This window comes from Calypte anna, unplaced genomic scaffold, assembly GCF_003957555.1.
Source record: "Calypte anna isolate BGI_N300 unplaced genomic scaffold, bCalAnn1_v1.p scaffold_90_arrow_ctg1, whole genome shotgun sequence".
In the NCBI taxonomy this organism is placed as follows: Eukaryota; Metazoa; Chordata; class Aves; order Apodiformes; family Trochilidae; genus Calypte; species Calypte anna.
Window position 1 is genome coordinate 12592 of NW_022045538.1, and position 21072 is coordinate 33663.

Genomic DNA, 21072 nt, shown 5'->3' on the forward strand with positions numbered 1-21072 from the left:
AAAATCCCATTTTTCTCCCCCAAAATGGGCTGTGGGGGAGGGGCGGGCAGCACCCTCCATTTCCGGGCATTCTGCCCCAAAAACCAAGCTGATGACGTCACCGATGAGGGCGCTAACGAGCCGCCAAGGGCTCATTAATTGGCTGCAATTAAAAGGAATTAAACAATTCGGTTTAATTAAGGGGTCGGGGGTCTTTAATTTCTTTTTTAGCGAGTAAAATACCAAGTAATTAATATTAATTATTAATTAATTAATATTAATAATTCCCTTATTAATTCGCTAATTAATTGCTTTATTAACATCGCTGATTAATTCCCTTAATTTATTTCATGACCTTGATAATGGCAATTAATTAATTGGATTGGGGATTATCTCGATTAATTCAGTTAATTAATTGCACAGCAGTGATTATTGATGTTAATTAATTAATTAATTCAGATCTGGGATTAATTCCCCCGAGGGAATGCAATTAATTCTTCCAATTAATTAATCACAGTTCCACCAATTACCAGCTCCCTCCCGGCCTCAAATTCATTCACTAATTAATCGATAATTAATAATTAAGTCATTAAACACCTTCGTCAATAACTGAGAACCAATTAATTAATTCCCATCCATTAACTCACTTAATTGATTGATAAGAAATTAAACAAATAATTCCTCAGTAATTAAAATGTTTACTCCATAATTAACGCCAGTTAATTAAACTCATTAATTAAGCAATAAGGAAATCAAGGTTTATTCCATTCCAGTTAATTAAAACCATCAATTAATCCATTCCCACTGAGTCCATTAATTCATTCCAGCTAATTAATTAATTAATCACACTCCCTAATCCTAAAGCAACCCAACAATCCCAATTAATTAATCTCAATTAACCCATAATTAATTAATTAACCAATCAAACTCATTAACACACCCAAACAAACAACTAATCCCCATTAATCCACCACCATTAACTAATTAACCCCATCCCCTCCCCCCTCAACATGGCCGTCAGGAAACACCTCAACGAGCCAGGAGGGGGGCGTGGCCTATGCAAATCGCATGCAAATCACCCCCTCCTTTAAATCCCCCGGCGCTCCCACCATGGAGCCACCAACCTCGGCATCCCCAAGATGGCCGCCACCTCCTCCTTCTCCTTCCTCCTCCTCCTCATCATGGCCGCCGTGCCAGGTGGGTCCCCGATTACCTCAGGGGGCGGGCGGGCCCGAAATGGGGGTTCCGCCGCCGCCGCTCAACCTTCTCCTCCCTCTTCTCTCCGCAGGCAAGATGGCGGCCGTGGAGCTGGCGGAGTCCGGCGGCGGCCTCAGCGCCCCCGGGGGGTCCTTGAGTCTCCTCTGCAAGGCCTCGGGCGAGGCCGCCGCCATCTTGTGGGTGCGTCAACGCCCCGGCAAAGGCTTGGAGTGGGTGGGGGGCTTCGGCAAGATGGCCGCCACCGCCCCGGCGCTGAGGCCCCGCGTCGCCATTTTCAGAGAGGGGTCCCGGGGCGCCGCCAGGATGCGATTGGACGACCTGAGGGCTGAGGACACCGCCACCTACTACTGCGCCAAAGATGGTGGACACGGCGGGGAAGGCCCCGCGGGGAGGCCGGGCAAAAAGGGAAAATAACCAAAAAGGAAGAAAAAAAAATGGGTGGGGGTTGGGGTGGGGGTGGGGGTGGGGGTGGGGTTTCCTCTTCACCACTTGGGTGACGGTGGAGACGCCAGGGACACCTGGGGGTGGGCGTGGCCCTGGGAGGAAGAGGCCTAAAGATGGCGGAAGGGGCAACCAAGAGGAACGCGAGAAGCAAGGGGCACCCAAGAGGCCTTGGATGGGAAGCCAAGGAGCAAGAGGCACCCAAGGGGCACCCAAGAAGCAAGGGGCACCCAAGAGGCCTTCAAGAGGCACCCAAGAAGGTTCAAGAGGCACCCAAGAAGATCCAAGAAGGTTCAAGAGGCCTTCAAGAGGCACCCAATGAAGTTCAGGAGGCACCCAAGGACCAAGAGGCACCTAAGAGGCACCCAAAAACCTTCAAGAGGCACCCAAGAACCTCCATGGGGCACCCAAGAGGCCTTCAAGGGGCACCCAAGAAGCTTCAAGAAGGCTCAAGAGGCCTTCAAGAGGCACGCAAGAAGGTTCAAGAAGCACCTAAGAGGCACCCAAGAACCTAGGGGCACCCAAGAGGCCTTCAAGAGGCACCCAAGAAGGTTCAAGAACCTTCATGGGGCACCCAAGAACCTTCAAGAGGCACCCAGGGGGCACCCAAGAACCGAGAGGCACCCAAGGAGGTTCAAGGGGCACCCAAGAGGCACCCAAGAACCTCCATGGGGCACCCAAGAGGCCTTCAAGAGGCACCCAAGAACCAAGAGGCACCCAAGAGGCCTTCAAGAGGCACCCAAGAACCTACATGGGGCACCCAAGAAGGTTCAAGAAGCACCCAAGAGGCACCCAAGAACCAAGGGGCACCCAAGAGGCCTTCAAGAGGCACCCAAGGAGGTTCAAGAGTCATCCAAGTGGCACCCAAGAACCAAGGGGCACCCAAGAGGCCTTCAAGAGGCACCCAAGAACCTACATGGGGCACCCAAGAAGGGTCAAGGGGCACCCAAGAGGCACCCAAGGACCAAGAGGCACCCAAGAGGCCTTCAAGCGGCACCCAAGGAGGTTCAAGAGTCATCCAAGTGGCACCCAAGAACCAAGAGGCACCCAAGAGGCACCCAAGAGGCACCCAAGGAGGTTCAAGGGGCACCCAAGAGGCACCCAAGACCCCCCATGGGGCACCCAAGAAGGGTCAAGGGGCACCCAGGGGGCACCCAAGAACCAAGAGGCACCCAAGGGGGTTCAAGAACCTTCATGGGGCACCCAAGAACCTTCAAGAGGCACCCAGGAGGAACCCAAGAACCAAGAGGCACCCAAGAACCTCCATGGGGCACCCAAGAGGCCTTCAAGAGGCACCCAAGAAGGTTCAAGAGGCACCTAAGAGGCACCCAAGAGCCTTCAAGAGGCACCCAGGGGGCACCCAAGAACCGAGAGGCACCCAAGGAGGTTCAAGGGGCACCCAAGAGGCACCCAAAAACCTAGAAGAGGCACCCAAGAACCTCCATGGGGCACCCAAGAGGCCTTCAAGAGGCACCCAAGGAGGCTCAAGGGGCACCCAAGGGTCACCCAAGGACCAAGGAGCACCCAAAAGGCCTTCAAGAGGCACCCAAGAACCAAGTGGCAGCCAAGAGGCACCCAAGATGGTTCAAGGGGCACCCAAGAAGGGTCAAGAGGCACCCAAGAGGCACCCAAAAACCTTCAAGAGGAACCCAAGAACCAAGAGGCACCCAAGAGGCCTTCAAGAGGCACCCAAGAGGGTCAAGGGGCACCCAAGAGGCACCCAAGGACCAAGAGGCACCCAAGAGGCACCCAAGAGGCACCCAAGAAGGTCAAGAGGCACCCAAGGACCTACAAGAGGCACCCAAGAAGCTTCAAGAGGCACCCAAGAAGGTTCAAGGGGCACCCAAGAGGCACCCAAGAAGCAAGAGGCACCCAAGAAGCAAGAGGCACCCAAGAGGCCTTCAAGAGGCACCCAAGAAGGTTCAAGAACCTTCATGGGGCACCCAAGAACCTTCAAGAGGCACCCAAGAGGCACCCAAGGACCAAGGGGCACCCAAGAGGCCTTCAAGAGGAACCCAAGAACCAAGAGGCACCCAAGAACCTCCATGGGGCACCCAAGAGGCCTTCAAGAGGCACCCAAGGAGGTTCAAGAGTCATCCAAGTGGCACCCAAGAACCAAGAGGCACCCAAGAGGCACCCAAGAACCAAGAGGCACCCAAGAGGCCTTCAAAAGGCACCCAAGAAGGGTCAAGAGGCACCCAAGAGGCACCCAAGAACCAAGAGACACCCAAGAACCTCCATGGGGCACCCAAGGAGGTTCAAGAGGCACCCAAGAGGCACCCAAACACCTAGAAGAGGCACCCAAGAACCTCCATGGGGCACCCAAGAGGCCTTCAAGAGGCACCCAAGAAGGTTCAAGAGGCACCCAAGGAGGTTCAAGGGGCACCCAAGAACCAAGGGGCACCCAAGAACCTCCATGAGGCACCCAAGAGGCCTTCAAGAGGCACCCAAGGAGGTTCAAGAGTCATCCAAGAGGCACCCAAGAACCAAGGGGCACCCAAGAGGGTCAAGGGGCACCCAAGAGGCACCCAAGAAGGTTCAAGAAGCACCTAAGAACCAAGAGGCACCCAAGAAGGGTCAAGGGGCACCCAAGAGGCACCCAAGGCCCTTCAAGAGGCACCCAAGCTCCTTGCATGGCACCCATGAACCCAAACCTGGGTGGATTTTACCTCTTTGGGCCTTTTTTGACCCAAATTGCTCAGTTTTTCCCTTTTTTGACCCAAATCCACGTTTTTTCACCCATTCCTCCCCCACCCAATCCCAGAGCACCTCAAACCCCCCCAAAACTTATCAATTTTTGCCCCATTTTGAGCAATTCCACCCCAAAAAAAAAAAAACTGCCCCGATTTGGGCTGAATTTGACCAGTTTTGGGCAAAATTGCCTTTTCCCGCCACTTCCGCTTTTTTTGGGGCTTTTTGTCCCGTTTTGTGTCACCGTGGGTGCTTGGGGTGCTTGGGGTGCTGCTGCTCACGGCGACGGAGGCCCCGACAAAAACGTTTTGGGGCCAAACTTCCCCTTTTTTGGGCCACTTCCCCAAAACTTGACTTTTTTTGGGCCCTCCCCCGCCTTTCACCTTTTTCCTTCCTTTTCGCAGCAAAACCAGAGGGGATTTGACCGTTTCGTGCCACTTTGCACCCAAAACTGAAGAGGTTTGGACTCTTTGCCCAAATCTGGGCATTTTTGGACTCAAATTTGGGGTTTTTTTATCGCTTTGGGCCTTTTTTGACCCAAATTTGGGCCTTTTGGGGCCTTTTTGGGCCTAAATTTAGGCCAGATTTACCTTTTTGGGCCTTTTTCGACCCAAATTCAGTCAGGATTTACCTTTTTGGGCCTTTTTTAACCCAAATCTGGGCTTTTTGAGGCCTTTTTGGGCCCAAGTTCAGTCAGGTTTTACCTTTTTAGGCCTTTTTTAACCCAAATCTGGGCTTTTTGAGGCCTTTTTGGACCCAAATTCAGTCAGGATTTACCTTTTTGCGCCTTATTTTGACCAAATTTGAGCCTTTTGGGGCCTTTTTGGGCCCAAATTCAGTCAGAATTTACTTTTTTGGGCCTTTTTGACCCAAATCTGAGCTTTTTGGACCCAAACTCAGTCAGGATTTACCTTTTTAGGCCTTTTTTAACCCAAATCTGGGCTTTTTGAGGCCTTTTTGGGCCTAAATTTAGGCCAGATTTACCTTTTTGGGCCTTTTTGACCCAAATCTGAGCTTTTTAGGGCCTTTTTGGACCCAAATTCAGTCAGGATTTACTTTTTTGGGCCTTTTTTGACCCAAATCTGAGCTTTTTGGACCCAAACTCAGTCAGGATTTACCTTTTTAGGCCTTTTTTAACCCAAATCTGGGCTTTTTGAGGCCTTTTTGGGCCTAAATTTAGGCCAGATTTACCTTTTTAGGCCTTTTTTGACCCAAATCTGGGCTTTTTGAGGCCTTTTTGGACCCAAATTCATTCAGGTTTTACCTTTTTGGGCCTTTTTTAACCCAAATCTGAGATTTTTGGACCCAAATTCAGTCAGGTTTTACCTTTTTGGGCCTTTTTTGACCCAAATCTGGGCTTTTTGAGGCCTTTTTGGGCCTAAATTCAGTCAGGATTTACCTTTTTGGGCCTTTTTTGACCCAAATCTGAGATTTCTGGACCCAAACTCAGTCAGGATTTACCTTTTTAGGCCTTTTTTAACCCAAATCTGGGCTTTTTGAGGCCTTTTTGGGCCTAAATTCAGTCAGAATTTACCTTTTTGGGCCTTTTTTAACCCAAATCTGGGCTTTTTGAGGCCTTTTTGGGCCTAAATTCAGTCAGAATTTACCTTTTTGGGCCTTTTTTGACCCAAATCTGAGCTTTTTGGACCCAAACTCAGTCAGGATTTACCTTTTTAGGCCTTTTTTAACCCAAATCTGGGCTTTTTGAGGCCTTTTTGGGCCTAAATTCAGTCAGAATTTACCTTTTTGGGCCTTTTTTGACCCAAATCTGGGCTTTTTAGGGCCTTTTTGGGCCTAAATTCACTCAGGATTTACCTTTTTGGGCCTTTTTTGACCCAAATCTGAGCTTTTTGGACCCAAATTCAGTCAGGTTTTACCTTTTTGGGCCTTTTTTGACCCAAATCTGAGCTTTTTGGACCCAAACTCAGTCAGGATTTACCTTTTTAGGCCTTTTTTGACCCAAATTTGGGCCTTTTGGGGCCTTTTTGGGCCTAAATTTAGGCCGGATTTACCTTTTTGGGCCTTTTTAGACCCAAATTCAGTCAGGATTTACCTTTTTGGGCCTTTTTTGACCCAAGTTTTAGTCAGGTTTTACCTTTTTGGGCCTTTTTTGACCCAAATCTGAGCTTTTTAGGGCCTTTTTGGGCCCAAATTCAGTCAGGTTTTACCTTTTTGGGCCTTTTTTAACCCAAATCTGGGCTTTTTGAGGCCTTTTTGGGCCTAAATTCAGTCAGAATTTACCTTTTTGGGCCTTTTTTGACCCAAATTTGGACTTTCTGAGGCTTTTTAGGCCTAAATTTAGGCCAGATTTACCTTTTTGGGCCTTTTTTGACCCAAATCTGAGCTTTTTGGACCTAAATTCAGTCAGGATTTACTTTCTTAGGCCATTTTTGACCCAAATTTGGGCTTTTTGAGGCCTTTTTAGACCCAAATTCAGTCAGGATTTACTTTTATGGGCCTTTTTTGACCCAAATCTGAGCTTTTTAGGGCCTTTTTGGGCCCAAATTCAGTCAGAATTTACCTTTTTAGGCCTTTTTTGACCCAAATCTGGGCTTTTTGAGGCCTTTTTGGGCCTAAATTTAGGTCAGATTTACGTTTTTAGGCCTTTTTTGACCCAAACCTGAGCTTTTTAGGGCCTTTTTGGGCCTAAATTCATTCAGGTTTTACCTTTTTGGGCCTTTTTTGACCCAAATCTGAGCTTTTTCAGGCCTTTTTGGGCCTAAATTTAGGCCAGATTTACCTTTTTGGGCCTTTTTTGACCCAAACCTGAGCTTTTTAGGGCCTTTTTGGGCCTAAATTCAGTCAGGTTTTACCTTTTTAGGCCTTTTTTGACCCAAATCTGGGCTTTTTGAGGCCTTTTTGGACCCAAATTCAGTCAGGATTTACCTTTTTGGGCCTTTTTTAACCCAAACTTGGGCTTTTTGGGCCTAAATTTAGGCCAGATTTACCTTTTTGGGCCTTTTTTGACCCAAACTTGGGCTTTTTGGGCCTAAATTTAGGCCGGTTTTACCTCTTTGGGCCTTTTTTGACCCAAATTTAAGCTTTTTGGGCCTAAATTTCCCACATTGGGCCTTTTTTGACCCAAATTTAGGCTTTTTGGGGCCTTCTTGGGCCCAACTTTAGGCCGGATTTCCCTTTTTTAACCCAAATTTGGGCCAATTTCACCTTTTTTGGCCCTTTTTGACCCAAATTTAGTCAGAATTTACCTTTTTGGGCCTTTTTAGCCCCAAATTTAGGCCGGGCGTGGTTTATGCGCGGCGGCGCGCGGTGATGACATCATCGTGGTAATCCTGGTAGCATCGACGCCTGGGGCCGCGGCGTCGAGGTCGTCGTCTCCTCCGGTGAGTCCGCCGCCTTTTTGACCAATTTTGGCGTTTTTTGCCCCAAAATCGACGTGGGGGGTGGGGGAGGGGCGGTCAGGAGGCCTTGGGGGGCCAAAAGGGCTGAAAAATCGGGGTGAAAAACGTCGATTTTGGGGAAAACGGGGTGAAAATGACGTTTTTTGGCGTTTTGGGGGGAAAATGGTGGTTTTTGGGGGTTTTGTGAGGTAAAAATGACCAAAAATGGTAAAATTAGGGAGAAAATGTCAATTTGACGAAAATTTAGAGTTTTAAGAGCGAAATTGAGAGGAAATTGGTGGAAAAAAAGGGGATTTTGGGTCTTTCAACAAGTTGAGGGGAAACTGAGGTAAAGTTGTTGCTTTTTGAGGTAAAAATGGTAAAAATGAGGTAAAAATGATGATTTTTGGTGAAAACGGGGAATTTGGGGTGAAAAAGGATGATTTTGGGTGAGGTTTTTTGGGGGGAAAAAGGAGGTTTTGGGGGTGAGTGGAAATAGGGGGAAAAAATGGAATTTTTTGCCTTTTTTTTGGTGTTTTTTGGGGTTTTTTGAGGCAAATTTATGAATTTTTGTTTAAAAAGGATTAAAAATGAAATTTTAAAAAGGTTAAAACTGAAAATTCAAAATTAAAATTTAAGAAAGGATGGAAAATGAAATGGAAAATGTCAAAAAAGGGGGAAATTGGTTAAAAATGGATAAAAAGCCAGAAAACTGAGGAAAAATTGATAAAAAAAGGATAAAAAATGATAAAAAATGATAAAAAATGATAAAAAAGGATAAAAAAGGATAAAAAATGATAAAAATGATAAAAAAAGGATAAAAAAGGATAAAAAATGATAAAAAATGATCAAATTCTGGAATTTTTGGTTCTTTTTAATTAAAATTTTGATTAAAATTTTGATTTTATAATTTTATTTTATTTTAATTTTAATTTGATTTTCCTTTTAATTTGATTTTTATTCTGTTTTTATTTCAAATTCCTTTAATTTCAATTTTATTTCCTTGATTTCAAAATTTTTTCTCCTTTTTTTTCTTTAATTTGAATTTTTAATTCTTTTAATTTGTAAAAACTCTTTTTAAATTTCCTTTAAATTCCTTTAATTTCATTTTTAATTTCATTTTTTCTTTTAATTTCGTTTTAATTTTTAATTTTAATTTTTAAATTCATTTTTCATTTAATTTTCATCTTTGAATTTAATTTTAAATTTCATTTTCAAATTAATTTTCTGCTTTCGTTTTCAATTTAATTTTGATCTTTAAATTAAATTTATAATTTCATTTTAAATTTCACTTTAAATTTCTTTTTCCTTTTAATTTTATTTTTAAATTTATTTTTAATTTTTAATTTAATTTCAATTTAATTTTCCTCTTTTAATTTAACTTTTAATTTCATTTTCCCCTTTTAATTTCATTTTTAATTTCATTTTCTCTTTTAATTTCATCTTAATTTTTAATTTTAATTTTCCATTTAATTTTTCATTTAATTTTCTTCTTTTAATTTAATTTTAAATTTCATTTTCAAATTAATTTTCTGTTTTCGATTTCAATTTAATTTTGATCTTTAAATTTCATTTTGATTTCATTTCCTCTTTTAACTTTAACTTTTAATTTAATTTTAAATTTAAATTTAATTTCAATTTAATTTTCTTCTATCAATTTAATTTTTAATTTAATTTTCCTCTTAAATTTTAATTTAACTTTTAATTTTCTTCTTTTAATTTCATTTTTATTTTCTACTTTTAATTTCATTTTAATTTTTAATTTTCATTTTCAATTTAATTTTTCATTCAATTTTCCTCTTTTAATTTTTAATTTAATTCCTACTTTCAATTTAATTTTAATTTCTAATTTAATTTTCAGTTTAATTTTATTCTTTAATTTTAATTTTTAATTTCAATTTTGAATTTCATTTGAAATTTAATTTCCCTTCTCAACTCAAATTTCCAATTTAATTCCCCTCCAAATTCCTAAAACCCCCCAAAAATCCCCAAATTCCCTTTTTCCTACAAAACCCCAAACCAAATAAAATTCAACCTTCACTTTTGGGACAAAATGGAGGTTTTTTCACAGCCAAGATGGCGGCGGGTGCCAGGTGGGGCTTTTCACCCAAAATAACTCAGATTTAGTTTCGAAAACAACAAAAAAGGAGAAGTTGGGGTTTTGGGGGCTTTTTTTTCCCAATTTCTTTTTTTTTTAAGTGAAAATTTCTTTAATTTTAAATGTCTTTAAATTTTAAAATGAAATTTAGAAATTTAATTCTAGAAATTTTTAAAATTTTAAATTGAAATTTAATAATTTGTGCTCTAAAATGAATTAAAAATTGAAATTTAAATTAAATTTAAAATTTAATTTCATCAATTTCCTGAATTCTAAATTTCAAGAAATGTCTAAAATTGAAATTTAATTTTTTGCGTTCTAAAACCAAATAAAAATTTCAATTTGAATTTCAATTGATACATTTCCTGAATTCTAAATTGAAAGGAATTTCTTCAATTTGGAATTGAATTGAATCAAATTTTTCTGCCTAAAATGAAAATTTTAAATTTGATTTCAATTGAAAATTTAAGAAATTTCCTGAATTCTAAATTTAAATAAATTTCCTAAATTCTGAATTTCAGAACATTTTCTGTTCTAAAATGAAATAAAATTGAAATTAAAATTTAAATTGATCAATTTCCTGCATTTTAAATTTAAAGAAATTCCTTAAATTCTAAATTGAAGAAATTTTTGTTCTAAAATCAAATAAAAAATTAAAATTTAATTGATTTTTTTTAATTTTTAATTTAATTTTTAAATTTAAATTTAAATTCGGAATTTAAGAAATTTTTGTGTTCTAAAATGACATAAAATTTAATTTAAATTTGAAATTTAATTTGATACATTTCCTCCATTCTAAATTTCAAGAAATTTCTAAAATTTTAAATTTAAATTTAATTGAAAATTTTAATTAAAATTAATTAATTTAAATTTAAATTAATAAAATTTAAAATTAATTTAATTAATTAAAATCAAAATTTGAAAAATTTAATTTAAATTTTAAATTTGATTTAAGAAAATTTTTGCATTCTAAATTTCAAGAAATTTCTTAAATTCGGAATTTCATTTAAGAAATTTTTTGTGTTTTAAGAGTAAATTAAATCTAATTTAAATTTGAAATTTGATTTGAGAAATTTCCTCCATTCTAAATTTCAAGAAATTTCTAAAATTTTAAATTTGAATTTAAATGTTTTGTGTTCTAAAATCACAATTTGAAAAATTTAATTTAAATTTGAAATTTAATTGCATAAAATTTTTGCATTTTAAAGAAATTTCTAAAATTTTAAATTTAGATTTAGGAAATTTTTTTGTCCTAAAGTGAAATAAAAATTTTAAATTGAAATTAAATTTGAAATTTAATTTATTAAAATTTTTGTGTTTTAAATTTCAAGAAATTTCTTAAATTCAGAATTGAATTTCAGAAATTTTTGGTGTTTTAAAAGTAAAAAAATTTAATTAAAATTTGAAATTTAATTTGAGAAATTTCCTAAATTTGAAATTTAAAATTTCCAAAAATTTAATCTCAATTTAATTGCCTTCATTATTAGCGCTATTAGCCCTAATTATTAGTGTTAACTACCTTCCTTCTTAGCGTTGATTAGGAGTGTTACTTGCCTTCATTATTAGCGTTAATTATGGGTGTTAATTGCCGGTTGTTTTGGTGCTATTAGCCCTAATAATTAGCGTTAATAACCCGGATTATCAGTGTTAATTGCCTTACTTATTAGCCTTTAATTTGGGGGGTTAATGGCCTTCATTATTAGCGTTATTAGCCCTAATTATTAGTGTTAATTATGGGTGTTAATTGCTTTTTTTTTGGCGCTATTAGCCCTAATTATTAGCCTTAATTACGGGTGTTAATTGCCTTAATTATTAGCGTTAATTACGAGAGTTAATTGCCCATTTTTTTGGTGCTATTAGCCCTAATAATTAGCGTTAATAACCCGGATTATCAGTGTTAATTGCCTTACTTATTAGCCTTTAATTTGGGGGGTTAATTGCCTTCATTACTAGCGTTAATTAGGGGCGTTTATTGCCTTCATTATTAGCGGTATTAGCCCTAATTATTAGTGTTAATTAACTTCTTTATTAGCGTTAATTAGGAGTGTTAAATGCCTTAATTATTGACGGTATTAGCCCTAATTATTAGCCTTAATTACGGGTGTTAATTGCCTTAATTATTAGCGTTAATTATGAGAGTTAATTGCCGATTTTTTTGGTGCTATTAGCCCTAATAATTAGCGTTAATAACCCTAATTAGCAGTGTTAATTGCCTTCCTTATTAGCGTTAATTACGAGTGTTAACTGCCTTAATTATTAGCGTTAATTACGGGTGTTAATTGCCTTAATTCTTAGCGATATTACCCCTAATTATTAGCGTTAATTGCCTTCGTTATTAGCGTTAATTAGCAGTCTTCAGTGCCTTAATTATCAGCGCTAATAGCCCTAATTATTAGCGTTAATTACGAGCGTTAATTTCCTTCATTATTAGCCCTAATTACCGCCTTTAATTGCCCTAATAATTAGCGCTAATAACCCTAATAATTAGCGTTAATTACCCTCATTATCAGCGCCCTAATCAAGGGCCTGCCGGGCTTTCATTGGGCTCCTTGGGCCGTACTGGTTTATACTGGTTTGTACTGGTTTAGATTGCTTTAGACTGGTTTTACTGGTTCATACTGGTTTATACTGGTATAGGGAGCAGCTGGGGGTGCTGGGAGCATCCCAGTATGGGGCAGCTCCTACTGGTCTGGTACTGGTGCTACTGGGATACTGGTTTATACTGGTTTGTACTGGTTTTACTGGTTCATACTGGTTTAGACTGCTTTATACTGGTATAGGGAGTAGCTGGGGGTGCTGGGAGCATCCCAGTATGGGGCAGCTCATACTGGTCTGGTACTGGTGCTACTGGGATACTGGTTTAGACTGGTTTAGACTGGTTTTACTGGTTTAGACTGGTTTAGACTGGTTTTTACTGGTTTATACTGGTTCATACTGGTTTAGACTGGTTTATATTGGTATAGGGAGCAGCTGGGGGTGCTGGGACCATCCCAGTATGGGGCAGCTCGTACTGGTCTGGTACTGGTGCTACTGGGATACTGGTTTAGACTGGTTTTACTGGTTTAGACTGGCTTTACTAGTTCATACTGGTTTAGACTGGTTTATACTGGTATAGGGAGTAGCTGGGGGTGCTGGGAGCATCCCAGTATGGGGCAGCTCATACTGGTCTGGTACTGGTGCTACTGGGATACTGGTTTAGACTGGTTTAGACTGGTTTTACTGGTTTAGACTGGTTTAGACTGGTTTATACTGGTTCATACTGGTTTAGACTGGTTTAGACTGGTTTATATTGGTATAGGGAGCAGCTGGGGGTGCTGGGACCATCCCAGTATGGGGCAGCTTGTACTGGTCTGGTACTGGTGCTACTGGGATACTGGTTTAGACTGGTTTTACTGGTTTAGACTGGCTTTACTAGTTCATACTGGTTTAGACTGCTTTATACTGGTATAGGGAGTAGCTGGGGGTGCTGAGACCATCCCAGTATGGGGCAGCTCGTACTGGTCTGGTACTGGTGCTACTGGGCCCATGGATTGGGTCGGGGAGGAGGGGAGGGCACAAAATGGCGGCGTTTGGGCTCAAAATGGCGGCGTTTGACCCAAAACCTGGGGGATTTCCCCCAAAACGTTGCTCCCCACCCTCTTTACCTCCAAAAATGGTCATTTTTACCTCAAAAGTCGCCATTTTACCTCAGAAACCGCCATTTTACCTCAAAAATCACCATTTTTGTTAAAATTCTAAATTTTGGGTCAAAATTCACCAATTTTCCGCTTTTCACCCCAAATTTTAGGTCACTTTCACCCCTCAGCCCCCCCCCAACCTCTCCCACCTCCCATTTCCCCCCAAATCCATTATTTTTACCTCAGAAACCGCCATTTTACCTCAAAAACCACCATTTTCATTAAAATTTCCATTTTTTCCCCCAAATTCACCATTTTTCCGCTTTTCACCCCAAATTTTTTGTGACTTTCAGCCCCCCAACCTCTCCCCACCTCCCATTTTACCCAAATCCTCCATATTTTCCCCCAAACCCATGAATTTTACCTCAGAAACCGCCATTTTACCTCAAAAATCACCATTTTTGTTAAAATTCCAAATTTTGGGTCAAAATTCACCAATTTTCCACTTTTCACCCCAAATTTTGGGTCACTTCCACCCCTCAGCCCCCCCCCAACCTCTCCCACCTCCCATTTCCCCCCAAATCCGTTATTTTTACCTCAGAAACCGCCATTTTACCTCAAAAATCACCATTTTCATTAAAATTTCACATTTTTCCCCCAAATTCACCATTTTTCCGCTTTTCACCCCAAATTTTTTGTGACTTTCAGCCCCCCAACCTCTCCCCACCTCCCATTTTACCCAAATCCCCGATATTTCCCCCCAAACCCATAAATTTTACCTCAGAAACCGCCATTTTCCCTCAAAAATCACCATTTTTGTTAAAATTCCAAATTTTGGGTCAAAATTCACCAATTTTCCACTTTTCACCCCAAATTTTGGGTCAGTTTCACCCCTCAGCCACCTCCCAACCTCTCCCACCTCCCATTTTCCCCAAAACCCATAAATTTTACCTCAGAAACCGCCATTTTACCTCAAAAATCACCATTTTTGTTAAAATTCCAAATTTTGGGTCAAAAATCACCATTTTTCCACTTTTCACCCCAAATTTTAGGTCAGTTTCACCCCTCCCCCCCCCCCCAACCTCTCCCACCTCCCATTTTCCCCCAAATCCATGATTTTTACCTCAGAAACCGCCATTTTCCCTCAAAAATCCCCATTTCTGTTAAAACTTCAAGTTTTTGTTTCCAATTTCACCGTTTTCTCTCTTTTTTCCCCCATTTTCCCTCCCCCCCCAGAGTCCCAGCACCCCCCTCTCCTCCTCCCCCTCACTTCCTGCCCAAGCTCCACCCCCAACCTCTGCTCCATTGGCTGCTTGGCCTTCAGCTTCCTCCCAGATGGCCTCACCTTCTCCTGGCGGGACGGCCTCCAAGATGGCCGCCAAGATGGCGTCACCACCTTCCCCTCCGTTGCCGCCTTGGCCACCACCGGCGGCTTCGTGGCCACCACGCAATTGGTCCTCAGGGAGACCGAGGGGCGGAGCCAAGGACCCTTCTACTGCCGGGCCCAACATGGCGGCTCCACCCAGGAAGTCACCTTCAACCACCCCTGTAAGTGGCCCCTCCCCCCCCCGCCGCCATCTTGATTTTCCGCCATCTTGGTTTTCCTCCACCTTCCTGCTCCTCCATCTTGGTTGGCCTCCATCTTGGTTGGCCTCCATCTTGTTCCTCCATCTTCCTGCTCCTCCACCTTCCTGTCCCTCCATCTTCCTATTCCTCCATCTTGTTCCTTCCACTTCCTGTTCCTCCATCTTGCTTTCCCTCCATCTTGTTCCTTCCACTTCCTGTTCCTCCATCTTGCTTTCCCTCCATCTTGCTCCTCCTCCATCTTCCTGTTCTTCCATCTTGCTTCCCCTTTCCCTTCCCCCTCCTCAGCCTCCACCTTCCTCCATCTTTTTCCTCCATCTTCAAGCTCCTCCATCTTGTTTTCCCTCTTTCTTCTCCTCCATCTTCCTGCTCCTCCATCTTGGTTTTTTCTCGTTTTCTTCCTTCTCTTCCATCTTCTTCCTCCATCTTGTTTTCCCTCCACCTTCCTGCTCCTTCATCGTCCCATTCCTCCATCTTGGTTTCCGTCCATCTTCCTTCTCCTCCCTCTTTGTCTTCCTCCCTCTTCCTGCTCCTCCATCTTGCTTTCCCTCCACCTCCTTCCTCCATCTTGCTCCTCCTCCATCTTCCTGCTCCTCCATCTTGGTTTTTCTCCCTCTTTCTCTTCCTCCCTCTTCCTCCTCCTCCATCTTGCTTTCCCTCCACCTCCTTCCTCCATCTTGCTCCTCCTCCATCTTCCTGCTCCTCCATCTTGGTTTTTCTCCCTTTCTCATCCTCCCTCTTCCTGCTCCTCCATCTTGCTTTCCCTCCACCTTCTTCCTCCATCTTGATCTCCTCCCCCCCCACACCCACCTCACCCCTCACCTTCCATCTCCTCAGGTAACAACACCCCCCCAGACCCCGTGCTCTCCCTCCACCCGCCCTCGGCCGAGGAGTTCCAGGGCCCCTACCTCAACTCCAGCATCCTCTGCCGCATCCGCCATCCCGCCACCTCCCCCGTCAACCCCCTCTGGCTGAAGAACGGGGAGGTCCTCAGGGAAGGTTTCGTCACCCAAAAACTCCTCCTGGCCAACCAGGAGCCTTCTGGGATCACTGAGAGCCAACTCGTGGTGACCAAAGCCGAGTGGGAAGCTGGGAACGTTTACACCTGCCAGGTGGAGGAGGAAGTGGGCAACACCAGCAAGGCCATCGAGTGTGATGGTGAGTAGGAGACAAGGGGGAGGGGGCTGGGAGGTCTTCCAAGAGGGTTGGAGGTCAACTGGGATTGGTTGGAGGTCAACTGGGATGGGTTGGAGGTCAAGCAGGGGCTGAACGACGGGTTGGGGGTCAACCACGATGAGGTGGAACTCAACTGGGATGGGTTGGAGGTCAACTGGGATGGGTTGGAGGTCAACTGGGATGGTTAGAACTCAACTGGGATGGGTTGGAGGTCAACCAGGAGCTGGGGGAGACCTTCCAAGAGGGTTGGAGGTCAACAACGATGGGTTAGAGGTCAACTGGGATGGGTTGGAGGTCAACCAAGATGAGCTGGAGGTCAACTGGGATGGTTGGAACTCAACTGGGATGGGCTGGAGGTCAACCAAGATGAGTTGGAGGTCAACCAGTGGCTGAATAACGGGTTGGGCGTCAACCATGATGAGCTGGAAGTCAACTGGGATGGGGAGAAAGTCAACTGGGATGGATTAGAGGTCAAGGGGATGGGTTGGAGGCCAACCACATTGGGTTGGAGGTCAACTGGGATTGGTTGGAGGTCAACCAAGATGAGCTGGAGGTCAACTGGGACGGGTTGGAACTCAACTGGGATGGGCTGGAGGTCAACCACGTTGGGTTGGAGGTCAACCAGTGGCTGAACGATGGCTTGGGGGTCAACCACGATGGGTCGGAAGTGCAGGCCAATGGGAGGGAAGGTTGTTCCGGAGGTTCCCTCACCCCCCCCAACCCTCCTGGCAGTCGTTGCGGTCCCGGGTGAGATCACGGTGAAGGTTTTGGCCCCGCCCTTCGCCGAGATCTTCGAGAGCAAAGCGGCCAACCTGAGGTGCCAGGTCTCCAACCTCCCCGGCGTCGAGGGGTTGGGCATCTCCTGGCGGGGGGAGGACGGGGAGGAGCTGCCCACCAAGACCACCCCTCAAGTCCTCCAATCCAACGGGCTCTACACGGTGGAGGGCGTGGCCAGCGTCTGCGCCGACCAATGGGAGAAGGGCGAGGCCTACACCTGCAAGGTCACCCACCCCGAGCTCCTCTTCCCCACCGAGGCCAAGCTGCAGAGGACGACGGGTGAGGAAATGGCGGGGGGGTGGGCGGGGCCTAAATTAGCGTTAATTTGCATCTAATTTACATCAAATTTGGGGGAAATCGGGGTGAAAATGGGCAAAATGGAAGCGATTGGGGATTTGGGGGAAAAACGGCGGAAATCGGGAGTTTTGGGTTTGGGGGGAGTGGGAGGGGTTTGGGACAAAATGGGAGGGGTTTTGGGGGTGGAGTTTTGGGCGGGAAAAGTTGGGTTTGGGTGAAAAAATGGTCGAAAATGGCCGCAATCCATTGAGTTAATTTTTGGGTCAAAAAAGCTGAATTTCAGTTAATTTTTTTTGCCAAAAAGAGTGAAAATTATTTTTGGCAATTTTTAGAGTAAAAACGGGTAAAAATTACCCCAAAATCGCCTCAAATTTGGGTCAAAAACGGTTGAAATTTCCCTGCTTTGATTTTCCTCCATTTTGGGCCAAAAAAGCCGAAATTTTATGAATTTTTTTTGCTAAAAAGAGCAAAATCCAATCAAATTTCACTTTTAAAAGTTTTAGGGTAAAAATGGGTAAAATTCCCACAAAAAATTACCTCAAAATCGCCTCAAATTTGGGTCAAAAATGGCTGAAATTTCCCTGCTTTGATTTTTCTCCATTTTGGGCCAAAAAAGCCGAAATTTTATGAATTTTTTTTGCCAAAAAGAGTGAAATCCAATCAAATTAAATCTTTGAAAGTTTTAGGGTAAAAACGGGCAAAATTCCAGCAAAAAATTACCTCAAAATTGCCTCAAATTTGGGTCAAAAATGGCTGAAATTTCCCTGCTTTGATTTTCCTCCATTTTGGGCCAAAAAAGCCGAAATTTTATGAATTTTTTTTGTCAAAAAGAGTGAAATCCAATCAAATTTCACTTTTAAAACTTTTAGGGTAAAAAAGGGCAAAATTCCCCCCAAAAATTACCTCAAAATCACCACAAACTTACCTCCAAAATGGCTGCCGTTTCCCCGCTTCCATTTCCTCGATTTCCCGCCAAAATTCCTTCAACTTTCTCCATTTTTTTTTGCCCAAAACACCCCAATCCCAACCCAACCTCCCCGGGGGGATCTTCCCGCCCTTTTTGCACACGGAACGCCACCAAATTCCGCCATTTTTCTTTTTCCCCCTCCGCGCGTTTTCGGCCTTTCCGACCTCCATTTTTTTTGCTTTTTTTTTGCTTTTTTATGATTTTTTTTGTTGTTTTTCCCCCCTCAGGCCGCGACGCGAAGGCCCCGTCCGTCTTCCTCCTCCCCCCTTCCCCCGAGGAGCTGTCGGCGCAGGAAGTTGGGACCCTCCTCTGCCTCATTTCCGGCTTCAACCCCCCCGACTTCTTCGTCCGTTGGCTGCGCAACGGTGACGTCATCCCCGAGGGCTCTTACGTCACCACCCCCCCATTGGCCGAGGGCGGCCGAGCCGCCTCCTTCAGCGCCTTCAGCGCCTTCAAGGTCCCCAAGGAAGAGTGGGAAGAGGGCAACGTCTTCACCTGCGTCGTCGGCCATGAGGAAATCCCGCTCCAGGTTACCCAGAAATCCGTGGACAAAGCTTCCGGTAAAGCCACCGCCGTCAACGTCTCATTGGTCCTCTCCGACTTGGCCGCTTCCTGTTATTGAAATTCAGAGTTTTTTCCCTCAAAACGGGGCCCGGATTAGGCCCGCGGCGAAGAAACGGCGAAATTGGGCGATCGGAAGTCCAAAAACGAGGAAAATGGGAAAAAAAGGGAAAATGGTGGAAAAATTGTCCCGTTTTCGGCCCGTTCGGCGCCGCCGGGGGGTGGGGAGGAAAAAAAAAATGGGGGTTGTTGGGTTTTGGGGGAAAAAACCTGGTTTTTGGGTGGGTTTTTGGAAGAGAAAAAGAAACGCGACCCAAAAACGAAAAAAATTGTGAATAAAATGAAGGTTTTGATGGAAATTGTGATTTTTTTTTTCCTGTTTTTAGTTTTGGGGCTTGAAGAGGGGAAAATTTAAAAGGAAAAACCCAAAAATTAGGAATAAAATGAAAAATTTTGTTGGAAATTGGGGGTTTTTTGGGTTTTTGAGGAGAAAACTAAACAAGAAGTGAAAAACTAGGAATGAAATTAAAATTTTGTTGAAAATGGAGAATTTTCCACATTTTTTTCCTTCAGTCTTTCAAGCAAAAGAGAAAAAATGGCAAAAAAAATAAAGAAAATTAAAATAAAACAAAATTTCATCAAAAATTTTAAATTTTCTCCATTTTTTAAACTTTTAGAACTAAAAACTCACTTTTTTACCTCAAAAACGAGAGTTTGAGCCCCAAAATTCCAATTTTTCAACTTCAATCTTGTGTTTTTACCTCGAAAATCAGGAGTTGAACCCAAAATTTGGGTTTTTTACCTCAAAATCTCCTTTTTCACCCAAAATTTGGTTTTTTTACCTCAAAATCTCCTTTTTCACCCAAAATTTGGGGTTTTGGCCTCAGAAACTCGGGGTTGGAAGCCTCAAAATGGTGATTTTTAATCTTAAAATGGAGGAGGGAGAAGGAAAAAAAAAAAAGGCGGGAAAGTGGCAGCTCGGGGTAGAATTTTGGGGTAAAAAACTCCAAGTTTGGTTAAAAAGAAAAAAAATCAATTTTCATTTTAAAAAAATCCCCGTTTTGGGATAAAACTGCCACATTTTGGTTAAAACCCACAAGCCTGAGGTAAAAATCTCCATTTTTGACCAAAAATCTCTCTCTGGGGGGGTTCAACCTCAGATTTTGGGTTGAAACCCCCGATTTTGGGGTAAAACCTCACATTTTGGGGTAAAATCCCCATTTTGAGGTTAAAACCTCCGATTTTTGAGCCAAGCTCATAATTTTGGGGCTAAAACCCCAGATTTGGGGGTGACCACTCCAAAATGCAGAGATTTGGGTGTAAACCCCTGAAAATTTGGGGTAAAAATCAAGTTTTGAGCGTTTTTAGCAGCAAAAAACATGAGTTTTGGGTTCGGGTGATTTTGGGCTAAAAAACGCAGGTTTTGGGGCTCAAACTCTCCATTTTTTTCACCCTCCCCCCAAAAACGTTGTGGTGAGGACACATTGGTCAAACACCCCCAAAAATCCGGGTTGAAAAACCTCAATTTTGGGTCAAAACGCTCAAAACTCCCCAATTTTGGGCAAACTGGATTTTTGGGTGAAAAAACCCCAAATTTGGGACAAAACCAAAGGGGGGGACAACAATTTGTTTTGGTTTTTGGGTTGCAACTCCCCCTTTTTCTTTTTTTCCTCCAAAAAACAAACTTGGGAGATCACAAGGCCTCGAATTCCCGCGGCGGTCCCAAAATCGTCGGATTTTGCCCCAAAAAAGGGTCGGGTGACGTCATTAACGCCTCGGGTTTTTCTCTGTGTCCCCCCCCAAAGGCTCCCGCGAGGTTTTTGAGGAGGAAGAGGAGGAAAATCTCCAAAACCTTTGGGCCACGGCCTCGACCTTCATCGCCCTCTTCATCCTCAGCCTCTTCTACAGCGCCACCGTCACCCTCATCAAGGTACCCAAAATCCCCTTTTCCACCCCAAAAATCCCACACTCCTGGCCACAAAAAAACAGATTTCCCCCCAAACAATAAATTAAAAAAAAAATTTCACCAAAATCCACAATTTTTACCTCAGAAATCCCCCCCAAAATCCCCTTTCCCTCCAAAAATAAGTTTTCCACAGATTTTTCCCAAAATCCTCCTTTTTCACCCCAAAAATCCCACACCCCCGGCCACCAAAAGTAAGATTTCCCCCCAAACAATAAATTAAAAAAAAAAATTTCACCAAAATCCACAATTTTTACCTCAGAAATCCTCCCCAAAATCCCCTTTTCCCTTCTTTTCCCCCCAAATAAGTTTTCCCCAAGTTTTTACCCAAAATCCCCCTTTTTCACCCCAAAAATCCCACACCC

The 21072-nt window shown here is 43.0% G+C and overlaps 1 gene segment (V, D, J or C); it reads left to right on the forward strand.

Moving 5' to 3' along the window:
* Positions 1 to 1100: 1100 nt before the first annotated feature.
* On the forward strand, positions 1101 to 18938 carry LOC103526140. The segment is given in 7 exon segments: positions 1101 to 1176; positions 1268 to 1565; positions 7624 to 7670; positions 14619 to 14930; positions 15804 to 16124; positions 16875 to 17198; positions 18411 to 18938. Coding segments are annotated over 7 exon segments (1755 nt in total).
* Positions 18939 to 21072: the final 2134 nt, after the last annotated feature.